At 35.1% G+C, this 13,363-nt stretch overlaps 1 protein-coding gene across 2 annotated transcripts in view; it reads right to left on the reverse strand.

Annotated features, from left to right (window-relative positions):
• Nucleotides 1-13,363, reverse strand: part of CBLB (Cbl proto-oncogene B) — a 205,099-nt gene that overhangs the window by 89,283 nt on the left and 102,453 nt on the right. For both annotated transcript variants that reach the window (XM_008058923.1, XM_008058921.1), the window contains exon 5: nucleotides 1,270-1,426. In XM_008058923.1, the coding sequence (XP_008057114.1) occupies nucleotides 1,270-1,426 (157 nt within the window). The remainder of the gene's footprint in view (nucleotides 1-1,269; nucleotides 1,427-13,363) is intronic.

Raw genomic sequence — 13,363 nt, forward strand, 5'->3', positions numbered from 1 at the left:
CTGGAACTACAGGCGCACGCTACCACACCTGGCTAATTTTTTTGATTTATTGTAGAGATGAGGTCTCATCAAGTTGCCCAGGCAGGTCTCGAACCCACAGCCTCAGGCAATTCACTCACCTCGGCTTCCCAAAGCGCGGGATTACAGGTTGAACCACTGAGCCCGGCCAAGAGAATAAATCTTAATTCACATTGAATAAATTAAAATTTTTTAATAATTAAAATTAAAATTTTAAAATTATTCAGATTAAATAAAAATATTGTAGCAGAATACAAATAAGCCTAGTTTCTGATCAATTTACCTCACTTACTATGCAATTTATATTACTAGAATCATAAAAATTTTAAGCAGAACTCTTGTATTTTGTAACTATTTGAATTAAATCCCAGATGATATACATTTTAATGGCAGAGCTAAACTCGAAACACACATTTCAAGTCTTCATGTTTAGGGTAATTAAAGTAAGAGATGCCAAAGAAGAAAATGATAATATTCATTAGATGCTACCTTATTCTGAATAGCTATGCGAAAACAATGATGGAGGATTAACTAAAAAATGAAAATAATAAACAGAGCAAAATTGTTCATCCAAAGTTATTTACATTAGGGAGAATGCAGGACAAATATCGAAATTTTCTAAGAGCAAGCTTTGTTAAATTAATACTGAGATATTATTATGATATAGAAACTGAAATTTCAAAATAACTGTTGAAGAATACTTACTGACATGGAAAAATGTTTATTACATAGAGTTAAAAGAGCAAAACAACTTTTAAAACAGAACATACCACAATATATTCCTATACAGGACAGTCTGCCAATTCTAAGTTTACTATTTCCCTTCTCATGTCAGGAATACGGAAGGTAAAGGTGGAAAGTTTAGTTATAACTGGCAAATGCCCAGTTGTAAATGTTGCATTATATCAGTCATTAAAAAGATCAACAAAGTAAAGTGAGAAACTAAATAGTTTGTTTTAAACTAAATAGTGAGTTTAAAACAAAATGTCTTTGCATGAAGCTTCTCAAAGCTGACAGTCCAGACTTAAGTCAAACTCTAAACTTACAGCAATGACCAAACATACCAGTAAAACACCAAGAATATTTTCCATATATTTGTCTCTCTCTCTCTCTCTTTCTCAGAGAGAAAGAGAGAGAGAGAGAGAGGGAAGGAGACAGAAAAGAAGAGAAAGGAGGGAGAGAGAGGGGAAGAAAGACAAGGGGAAAGGGAGAAAAGGAAGGGATGAATACGCTAAGAAAGTATAAACTTACCTGAAATAGCCTGGTAAAAATATCAAATTCAAAAACTGAAATGTAATCATTACAAGTTAAATCAATTGTTGATTTCAGAGCCATAGCTTCCAGGCCAGAGCTAATTTGATGGACCTCATGAAGGCACTGTCTGAACACTTTCCATGGTACAATAGTTCTGTGTAGGAAGGGAGAAAAAAGGGTGGGGGGAGGTTAATTGAATCATGTGTCATTTAAGACATACCTTCCAATGAAAATTCAATCATACAATTAATTTAATTGTATTTGTATTAACAGACAAATATTGAAAAAAGTGCTCATAATTCAGAACATACGAAATAGGTTCTGCTAACCTGATTATTTTGTGTTTGCTAAGTATATGACAAAAAAATCTAAATTAATTTTTTTCTCTAATAGTTCTCGGCTATAAAGATATCTCTAGAAATACATCTGAAAAAAGGTATAAAGGTCAAAGTCTTATGTATCACGACCTCACACAAGATTATTTAACCATAGATCAAGATTACATTCTCCTTCCCTATTTTCTTAAAACAGTTACAAGATGAAGGGCTCATATAAAAATAGAAATCCTTTATACATTGTACAAAAGACTAACATGTATCCACCATTTCAAGAAGGATAAGATGGAAGGTCATCAAGACATTTCTGCCACCACCCTGATGTTTTTTGCAGAGTTGGAAAGCATATATTTAGCCTGTCATATTAGTACAAAAGGGAATCGTATATTTTTAGCCAACTACAAGGGTTATCTCATGAAAATTTATTTATTCAACACTTATTCCTTCATTAATTTATTTTTATTAAATATTATGCATAAAAAATTTTAAAGGTAATGCATTTACATGATTCACAAAGAGTCACAGAACAGCATCCAGGGAAAAGTCTCTCTCAACCTATATCCCCTACTAGACCAGTCTTCCTCTCACCACAAAAATTAGTAACACCCAGTATGCCTTTCTTAGTAAAGCTTTTAGTATGCATTTTTTAGTGAATGTCGATTCCTGATCAGGTAGAAGTAAGAAAGAAGAAGAAAGAAGCCATTCATATTTTTAAAAATTCAAGCTGCAGATTTCACAAGACAGAGTAAGAGCTATAAACAGGTCCTCTTATAAGACAGCAGATACATCTCACGTTTTTCTTTCACTGGTGACTCTTGAGAAACACAAGACTCAGGCAGTATAGACTATATTCTCCAACCCCCTCAATGAGGCATCACCATAAATGCACAAATTTGATATTCATTCAATCATTATCTATAGCAGTGGCTGCCAAACCTGAGCTTGTATCGGAATCACCTGAAGGGCTTGTTAACACAGAGATTGCTGATCCCCAACCCAAGATAATCTGAGACAGTAGCACTGGAGGGAAGTCTGAGAACTTAAAGTTGTAACAAGTTCCTGGCTGCTCCTGCTGCTGATCTGGGGACATCTGAGGTGCCACTGACCTATTACATCTCCCCCTACGGCTAAAGCAAGGCACTGTTGAGGAATCTAACTATAGAAATACAACACACCATCTATTTGGAGAACATACTGTAGGGGTAGAAGAAGGTCTGTAATGCTAAAGAATCCAAAGGGAGATATGTAAGGATAGCTAGTTACACAGCAAGGGCTGTAGAAATTCCAGGAAAGCGAACTATAGGAAGTGGCATAAATCAATGGTGAGACAGGCTGACAATACTATGCTGTATTTGTAAGAGAGTTTAAGTTTAATGTACCATTAAAAGAAGAAAAATATGAGACTAATACCTCAAAAGGCTTTTCTCTATGTATGAAAAAAAACAGGAAACCACAGAGAACTGAGGAGAGATACCACATCAGACGCCATTTAGAAGAAACGCACGTCAGGCTCTGATTAAGGTTCACAAAATGCCGCTGTTTGAAAAGAACAAGGAAAACTTTTAAGAATATTAGAAAGCTACTGATTTACAGTGAAGTGTAAATATGCAATTATGTCCAGTTCTATTATAATTACCATGATAGTAGTGCCTAAAAAGCACGTTTTTCTTTTTCAAAGTAAAGTTTCAAATACTCAGCACACAAAAGGGACATAAATCATGATACTCGGGATAAAAGAAATAAAATCAAAAAAGCAGTATAGATTTTCGCTTTTTTATAGAGAAGTTAAAGCATTTTGTTTTGTTTTATATATAAAGCATAAAACACAAAGCGGCAAGATAGAAACCTTCAACATTTATTTTACATATAAAGTATTAAAAAATAATTTGGCCAAATATACACTTTCCATATCTGTTACCATCAAAAATTATCCTAATCCAGTATTCAACGCCAATTCCGCTTATAATTCTTTTGAGTACTCAGTGATTTTCCAGAGCAAATTATGCAAAATGTATGAACTTCTAATATTTTAACCTAATGAACCCACTTTAAAACAACAATTTACAATGGGACAAGCTATATTTCCACGGTACTTGTGTAAATGAGACATTATAAGTTTACTTGTGATAAGCCAGAAGTCCAAACAGTATTCAGTGGACCCTTAATGAAATGTAGTCACAGGGATTACGAAGTCAGGGCATTATTTGGTTAATTTATCATATGCAAATGTTTGTACAACAGATACCCCTCCTTTGATCAGCTCAGCAAAACACCCACCATGTGTCGGAGGTAGGAACTGGGAAGAGGGGTAGGGGAAGGGGGTTTCATGAATAAAGAATTGAAACAGAGTACAAAGTCATCTTTAATATCAAACAAAAACTTAGATTGCTTTAAAATTATTGCACTGCCGGGCTCGGTGGCTCAGCCTGTAATCCCACACCTTTGGGAGGCTGAGGTGAGTGAATTGCCTGAGCCCGCGGGTTCGAGACCCGCCTGGGCAGCGAGACCTCATCTCTACAATAAATCAAAAACTCAGCCGGGCGTGGTAGCGCATGCCTGTAATTCCAGCTACTTGGAAGGCTGAGGTGGAAGGATCGCCGGAGCCCAGCAGGTCGAGGCTGCGGTAGCCGGGAGCGGCCATTGCACTCCAGTCTGGGTGACAGAGTGAGACTCCAACTCAAAAAAATAAATAAATAAAACTATTGCACTAAAGCTCTAAACTGTCTTAAGAGAACTGTAAGTGGCTACCACATACATTTCAGAGGTGTATGGGAAGAAGAGGACTGGTAGAGAATGAATTTTCACACCTTTAAGTAAACTTCAGCAACAAGACAGTAGTGGTTTCTCCTACATCTTCCTTTAGGGATGAAGCAAGTGAAAGAAAATATTAATGGCAATTGTTTTACAAACATGTAGAAACTTCAGTGTGCTGGCAGAGACCTGGGAAAAAGAAAAGAAAAGGAAAGAGAAAGAAAAGAAACAGAACATAAAAGGGCCAACTAATGCCAAGCTCTCACCAATACAAATGTCTTTTTTTTTTTTTTGAGTTGGAGTCTCACTCTGTCACCCACACTGGAGTGTAGTGGCCCCTCCCGGCCCCTGCAGCCTCGACCTGCTGGGCTCCGGCGATCCTTCCACCTCAGTCTTCCAGTAGCTGGAACTACAGGCATGGACTACCATGGCCAGCTAATTTTTTGATTTATTGTAGAGATGAGGTCTCGCCAAGTTGCCCAGGTGGGTCTCGAACCCGCGGGCTCAGGCAATCCACTCACCTCAGCCTCCCAAAGCACGGGATTACAGGCTGAGCCACCGAGCCCGGCTACAAATGCCTTTTAATGTTTTATTTGGCCTTTACAATGATGCAACACTTAAATGCAAGTTAAATTCATTTAAAAAATATACTGAAAAGCATAATTAACTGTCAGTATACAAAGAATGGAATACAAGACCTACAGATAGCTATGCACCTGAATAATAATATAATTTGGGGGTCTTTGGAATTCTAAAAAGAATAAGAGCTGTCATTTTTTTTTTTTTTTTTTTGAATCAGAGTCTCACTCTGTCACCCAGGCTGGAGTGCAGTAGCACGCTCACGGCCACTGCAGTCTCTACTTGCTAGGCTCAGGATCCTTCCACCTCAGCCTGCCAAGTAGCTGGATCTACAGGTGCACGCCACCATGCCCGCCTAATTTTTTAAGTTATTGTAGAGACGAGTTCTTGCCAAGTTGCCTCAGGTAAACTCTCACCTCTGCCTCCCAAAGTGCTGGGATTACAGGCGTGAGCCACTGTGCCCAGCAAGACCTGTTATTTATTGGTGACTTACTACCACTTGCCTACTACACAGAAATATATTGATGACTTTTTTTTTTTTTTAAAAAGTGATAGTTCTGCTCATATTATGCTATAACAACATGATAGATAAGACTATATTATAGTCATATTAGTAGCTCATAGTCTGTCACTAAAAAGTAAGAGTAATTACTGAAAGTATTAAAAATCAAAGTACACTTTCAAAGAATATAGGATCAATCAGATATGGGAAAATAAAACTGAAAAGATGTCAGCAGGTCAGCAACTGACAAATCACTTAAATTTCTAGACTTGTTTCTTCCTGTGTATACTTGGAGAAGCATATTAAACATTCTAATTTGAAAATCCTGAAATGTTAAAGACAAAAATAAAAGGAACGGAAGATAAAAAATGTTAGGAGATTCATGCTAAAAAAAAAAGGGGGGGGTAAAATACTGTATGAAATCACTGATACCAGTTTTATTTTTAACAGATATGAAAAAAACAAGCAACATTCCACATAACAAATTGTGAATACCAACAAAGTCTAGGGTGTTTGGAAACAGGAACATTCCTATACTTCTGGTGTGAATAAGAATTTACACAGCACTTCTAGAAGGCAATTTGGCAACAAGTTTCAAAAGCCTACATATTTTGATATAGAACATCAACTTCTAGGGACTTTGGCTAAGCAATTATATCCCCAAAATATACAGCAGTAAAAGACTTAGCCACAAGTCTCTTAAGTGCTGTATTGTTTATAAAAGAAATAATTAAAAACAAACATGTTCACTAGGAACAATATTTTGTGCAGAAAAGTATTTACTGTCATAAAAATGTACCCATGGAATTTGGGAATAGTATTTTTAAAATTTTGTCTTTAACGAGTCAATGTTTAAAACTATCTATACTGTCTGGAGATATCACAAATTTTAACTGATTACAACTGAAATGTAAAAAGGATTTTAAATGATTTTAAAACTTTTTTTTTCCTCTTTGGGTTAGAGTCTCACTTTGTCACCCAGGCTAGAGTGAAGTGGCATGCTCACGGCTACCGCGGTCCCAACCCACTGGGCCCAAGAAATTCTTCCTCCTCAAGCCTTCCAAGTAGCTGGAACTACAGACGTACACCAACACACCTAGCTAATTTTTTTTATTTTTTCATAGAGACAAGGTCTCGACAAGTAGTCCAGGCTGGTCTCGAATCCCTGGGCTCAACCAATCCTCTTGCCTCCCTCTCCCAAAGTGCTGGGATTTACAGGCATTGAGTCACCATACCCAGCCTAAAAATTTTGTTATTTTCTGTATTTGTTAATGGTTATTAACTCTTTTTATATTTCTAATATATTAAAGGAATAAAAGATATACTAAAATGTGTAAAAATAAATTATATCATCACAGAAGTACCAATTAAAAATACAAATTGAAGCAGTGTTTGCCTATGACACAATTTTATATGTAGAAAATATATAAAATTTTACAGATTAATCTATGAGAAATAATAAGAGTCTTGAATATGGTTGCTGAATATAAGGTTGATATACAAAAATCAGTTGTATTTCTATGTATCAGGATTATGTAATTGGGAAGTAAAACTTGAAACATTTTATTTTCACAATGCTATCTGAAAATACTAAATAAATAAAGTTAATAAAAGATGAACAAGTCCATAACATAAATACATACACATATACAAGGATATAAAACATAATTAAAGCCCATACACTTTAATGGACTGGCAGATTCTATTATTATAAAGATGTGAATTCTCCTTACAGTAGAAATAAACTGATTCTAAACTTCATAGGAAAATACAAGAGCCAAGAATAAACAAGATAATCTTTAATAAGAACAACATTGACAAGCTTAACTCCTTACATTAATTAAGACAATGTGGTATTGATACATGAATAGACAAATAGGTAGAACAAAACTGAAATTTTAGAAACAAATGTACCCACATGTAGACACTATATATAACATCAATTATATGTGAACAATAGAGGAATGTTTTCAATAAATATTATTTATTTATTGTGGGGTAAAATAGACATACATATGAAAAATCTGAATCTAGACCCTTACTTCATACTATATATAAAAATCAATTTTAGATGGATCTTAATCCTAAATATAAATGGTAAAGCAATAGCGTTTTTTAAAAGACACATAAGATAATATGTGTATTACTTCAGAGTAGGCAACAATTTTAAACAGTACCCTACATGCTCAAAACAAAGAGGAACAATATAAATTAAAAACCTGTGTTCATGAGAAAATATTACTAGCAAGTGAAAAAGAAAGTCACATATTAGGAGGAATTATTTATATATACATAACTAATAAAAAGTTTACATCTATAATACCTAAAAACCTCCAAAAACAAATAATGACAAACAATAAAAACAGGCAATCAATTTTCACACACAAAAAAAAGAAAATCAAAATGTTCAATAAGCATATAAAGATGTGTTCAATTACTTTGGTCATCACAGAAATGTAAATTACAAACAATTAAATTCCTTTCTACACCAATAGAACAACTTACTTTTTAGAAAGATAAATGACATTATAAAGTGTTGCGGAGGATATGGAGCAACAGAAACCTTGAGGCATTGCTTATAGATGACTGAATTTGATATAACCACTTTGGAAAATTTTGGAGGTCTACTAAAGCTCCTAATTGAACTGGGAGATAACAACTGCATTCTTACGTCTATATTCAACAGAGTATACAGATGTTTTTAAAAAGTACAAGAAAAGTTCACAGTTGCACTATTGATAATATTCAAGAGGAAGAACCCCATGTCCATCAGTAATAGAATGAACTGGTAAAATAGGGTATAACCATACAATGGAGCAAGAAGAATAAACCAACTACTGCTACATAGAAGTACAGAGTTGAAATCCATAAACATAAAAAAGAAGGAAAGAGGCCAGCTTTTAAAAAAAGACTGTAATTTGTATGATTTTAACTGTGCAAGAGTCTATGAGATTCTATGACATGTCATAATATTGTGAGCAGGTAGTGACTACAAGGAACTTGTTGAGGGGTTGGGAGGGGGAGAGTTCCAAGATGCAGGTAAATATACTACTAAGCCGGGCTCAGTGGCTCAGCCTGTAATCCCGCACCTTTGGGAGGCTGAGGTGAGTGGATTGCCTGAGCCCGTGGGTTCGAGACCCGCCTGGGCAGCAAGACCTCATTTCTACAATAAATCAAAAACTCAGCCGGGCGTTGTAGCGCATGCCTGTAATTCTGGCTACTTGGAAGGCTGAGGCGGAAGGATCGCTGGAGCTCACCAGGTCGAGGCTGCGGTGGCCGGTGGCCGGGAGCAGCCACTGCACTCCAGTCTGGGCGACAGAGTGAGACTCCAGCTCAAAAAAATAATAATAATAAAAATATACTACTAAATTATTTGGGTAGCATTTACTTTGTAAAACATTCCTCACTCTACATTTATGATTTATGTACTTTTCTCCGCATAATAAAACTTTAAAAAATATTACATCAAAAATCTAATATTAAAAGAGAGAGAAAGAAATATGAAATTGGACAAAGTAACTGTCATCATACAAACAAGGAAGTCAACACATTGGTTTTCTGGTGGTTATGTTGCTGCGGTGGTGTGTGGCAGTTGTTTAGAATAATATCATTTTGATTTTAAACAAAATCTGTTTTATCTATAGTTCCCCATCTCTATTTTTATGTGAATTTTGTCAGAAAATTCATCAACGAAGATAAGTTCAGCATCAGTACCTTAAAATTGAGGGCTAGCTTCATTCAAAAGATAATAACTTATTTATAAGCTATTTGACATGCTTTGATTGCTATTATGGATAACAATATTAGTACTGCATTATGGATATTAGTATTGTATTATGGAGAAAATATTAGTACTGCAATTCCTAAGTCTGTTGATATTTTGTATGTAGTTATTTCTGAAATCCCATCTTTTTTTGTAGTGGCTCTACTACTTAAAGGGTATGAAATAGATTCTGATCAGAATTTGCCCTTGCTGCTCCATCAATGAGAGAAAAGCAATGGTTTTCCAGGAATGCACAGTAAGAGAATAACAAAACCACTCTAGTCAAATGGTTGCCTTACATCAACTCCATCTTTAATAGGATGGTAATCATAGTTATCAAGGATATTCACTAGTAGATCTAACCATTCTTCCTTATAAATGAAAACTTCTAACACTCATGGAAAAAGATAGAGACAAAGGTATTTGTGATAGATTTCTTTTTCTTTGTCCACAGTGTAGATATACATTACTTCTCTGTAAGTGGACAAGTATCATTCTCATTTTCATAGTTTGAAACCAAAATTTAGAATCATAACATTCCTTATAAGATTGCAAGTACAAGAGAAATAGCTTCTTTATTATTATTATTCCTCATTTTCTCAATAGCTGTGTTCATTTGATAGATCTGAATCTTTCTAACTTCTGGTTACACATCCTAACCTTTGAGCATAATAAATTTACTATAGTCATGAAATTACCCTGCACAGAATTCAATTTATTTCCTGACTTTGAAAACAAAGTTTCAAAGTGGAAAAGAATAGGAAAAGGAGCTGCAAGTACAATCCATACAAATGTGTAAAAATTCTACTTTTTATTTTTCTACTTAGAAGTCACTGAGATGGAACAACAGAAAAATAAGTGTCTTAAAATGATGAATATTGTTCTTTTCTTTCAAAATCACAAATGTTCTTCAGTATATTTTCTCTGAAAGTTTACTAATACTTGGTAAATTCATGAGATAAATAGCTCATGAGTCTCTCAAGATGCCTTTAATCTGCTGACACCAGATTAAACAAAGATAGAAAATTATATGCCCTAAAATTAGAAAGTCCTGCCACAGAAGGGCTTAAGGATGGCTTTAAAATGATCTCTCCTTTAGCAGTGAGAGCTCAGTCTTACAAACACAAAAGTCAGTAAAAGAGTTCTTAAGTATTGCAACATAGGTCAATTAAGTTAACAAGTAGTGGGTGAAGCCTTTTAGATATATAAGATAAATTGAGGCAAGAGAAATAAATAACTTGCAACCACACTTTTAAAACCCTAACAAGACAAAGTGTATACACCATTGTGTATAATTTGATTCACTAGAAAGTTCTTAAAAATCAGAGAAACTACATGATATTTTTAATAATTTTTTGTTATTAAAGAATAACAAAGCAAAAACAAAACTATAGAGGGAAAACAATTATTGTGTTTCCTATTAATAACCAAAATTTAAAATCAGGAAGAAGAGAAAGATTCATCATTAGCAGTTTATTAATGAAAAGTAAATCCCTATACATTGACTTTATAAAGTTTCATCTACTTTGCTATTAAATCCCACTTTCTCTACCAGTAGAACATGATTCTAAAAACCTGTAGAGTCTGAGATTCTACCCCACTTGCAAGCAAACAAGTTGGCCTATCACAGTTTCATATATAGTAACAGAAGCCAGCGAGTTTCTTGGTCAGAGCCAAAGGACTCTGTTACAGCAAGAGCAGAAGTCAGTTATCAGCATTGTTTTTGCACTTGTTCCCAGATTGCTAGTTCCCTAAGAAAATGCAAAGAGGGGCAGGGGAGGTCTGCAACACTGTGGGTTGTGTTATTGGAGCAGACTCTACAACTTAAAGAGTTCGAATCTTTTATGAGCAATAAACAAGCTTGTCCTTCGATCTAGAGAGAAATACTACCTCTATCTTACGAGGTTGTAAGCAAACATGCTCTTTGCTCCTGAGGGAGATATTTCCTCTTTACTGACCAAAGTAGACACATCTAGCGGAGAAGAGATTAAGAACAAGGACCTCTATGAATCCAGGTACACATTATTAAATATTTCGTAAGAAAATAAGACTTCTGGAAATTTTCATATGGGGTCTCTTTTTTAAATGCAATGTAATTTCACCTTGAATTAGGTTAAAATATACCTAACACTATTAATGAAGCTATGACTCATTGCATTAAAACATGTTCAGAAGTGTTGCACCTTAAATTCCACTTAGATTACCTGCTTACATTACAATATGAGAATTTCTGAGAAGGAAAATATAAGTAGCTTAAAAATTATCTCAAGAAACTAAGTCAAAACTAATTAGCTGACTAGAAGTAAGAAATGAAGAAGCAGCTGACTAGAAGTAAGAAATAAAGAAGCAGTTGGCTAGAAGTAAGAAATAAAGAAGTGTGAACTTTTTTGTGCTTGTTGTTTGTTTTTTTAAAATAGGTCCCCCTGTACAGGAGAGTTTTTAAATGACACTATATAAACACAATTTAAAAACAAAATTTTCAGAGCTTTCGTGATTGGCTTAATATTCAGAATTATTCAGGACTCATTAAAGTCTCAACAATGCCTGGTGCACACCAAATCTCCAAAACACTACTCAGTGCACACCAAAATTCCAGCATACCTACTCCGTGCAACATATGGAGCCTACAATAGTTGAGATCAAAGAAGAGACTTGTAAAATTTTAAAAAGAAAAAATAAATCAGGTTATCAATGTCTTACTGTTGCTATATTGGTGTTTTTCCAGTTTGATCTTTTAGTACTACTACTAATAGTTCTTAAAAGTTAGCAACTAATTTACAAAAACTTAAATGTTACATAATGCTAAAGAACATATTCCACATGTTATCAATTTGCAAACTCATAATGTACTGGCAATTGTAAGCCCCTACCTATTGCTAGTCTATATTTTTTTCCATCAAGGCTGTATATCCAACCTAATATTACTTACCTCCATGTACCCAATTGTTCAAATCACAGACTGAGGCTTCACATTTGACTCCTTCCTTTTACCTCACACATCTTAGTATTAATCTTAAGTTTTGTTAATTTTATCCTTATGTCATTCTCAAATTCATGTACTTCTTTAATTTGGCCACTACTATTTCCACCTACTTTTCTACACTAGGCTCCCACTTTCTCTCTCCCGCTTCTCTCCTTATTTATCAGTTTTTAAAGTGTGTGGCTCAAAAAAAATTAAATACCCTGACATCTTCCTATCCAGAGAAGCGAAAGACCTTTAAATGAAAACTACAAAACACTGCTCAAAGAAATCAATGATAACACAAACAAATTAAAAAATATTCCATGTTCATGGACTGGAAGAATCAACATTGTTAAGATGTCCATCCTACCCACCCAAGGCAATCTACAGATTTAACATAACACCCATTAAAGTACCAGCAGCATTCTTCTCAGTCCTGGAAACCACAATACAGAAATTCATATGGAAACATAAACGACCACGAATAGCCAAAACAATCCTCAGCAAAAAAAAAAGGAAGCAGGAGGTATCACACTCCCAGACTTTACCTTTATAATAAAGCTACAATAATCAAAACAGCCTGGTGTTAGTACAAGAACAGGCATATAGACCAATGGAACAGGATAGAGATTTTGGAAGCAAAACCTCAATTTCTCAATCAACTCTCTGACAAAGCCTCCACCATCAACCATTGGGGAGAGGAGAACCTATTCACTGAACAGCACTGGGAAAACTGGCTGACCACATGCAGAAGATTAACACAAGACCACTACCTACCACCGTATAAAAAAATCAACTCTAAATGGACCAAACACCTAAATGTAAAACCTCAAAATATAAGAACCTTAGAAAACGCAGGAGACATCCTTATAGAAATTGGAACTGGCAACCAATTCCTAATCAAAATCCCAAGTGCCCATGCCATAAGAGATAAGATAGACAAGCGGGACTTCATCAAACTGACAAGCTTCTGCAAAGCCAAAGAAACCATCAAGAGAGCAGGGAGACAGTCCACAGATTGGGAAAAAAAGGTTTGCCAACTGTATATCTGACAAAGGCCTAACATCTAGGATCTACAAGGAACTCAAACGTGCTGAAAAGACAAAAACAAACAGCCATTACAAAGTGGGCTCGGTGGCTCAGCCTGTAATCCCGCGCCTTTGGGAGGCTGAGGTGAGTGGATTGCCTGAGCCCACGGG

Source organism: Carlito syrichta, unplaced genomic scaffold (assembly GCF_000164805.1).
Source record: "Carlito syrichta isolate Samal-C Ts95f unplaced genomic scaffold, Tarsius_syrichta-2.0.1 Scaffold303651, whole genome shotgun sequence".
NCBI classification, from domain to species: Eukaryota; Metazoa; Chordata; class Mammalia; order Primates; family Tarsiidae; genus Carlito; species Carlito syrichta.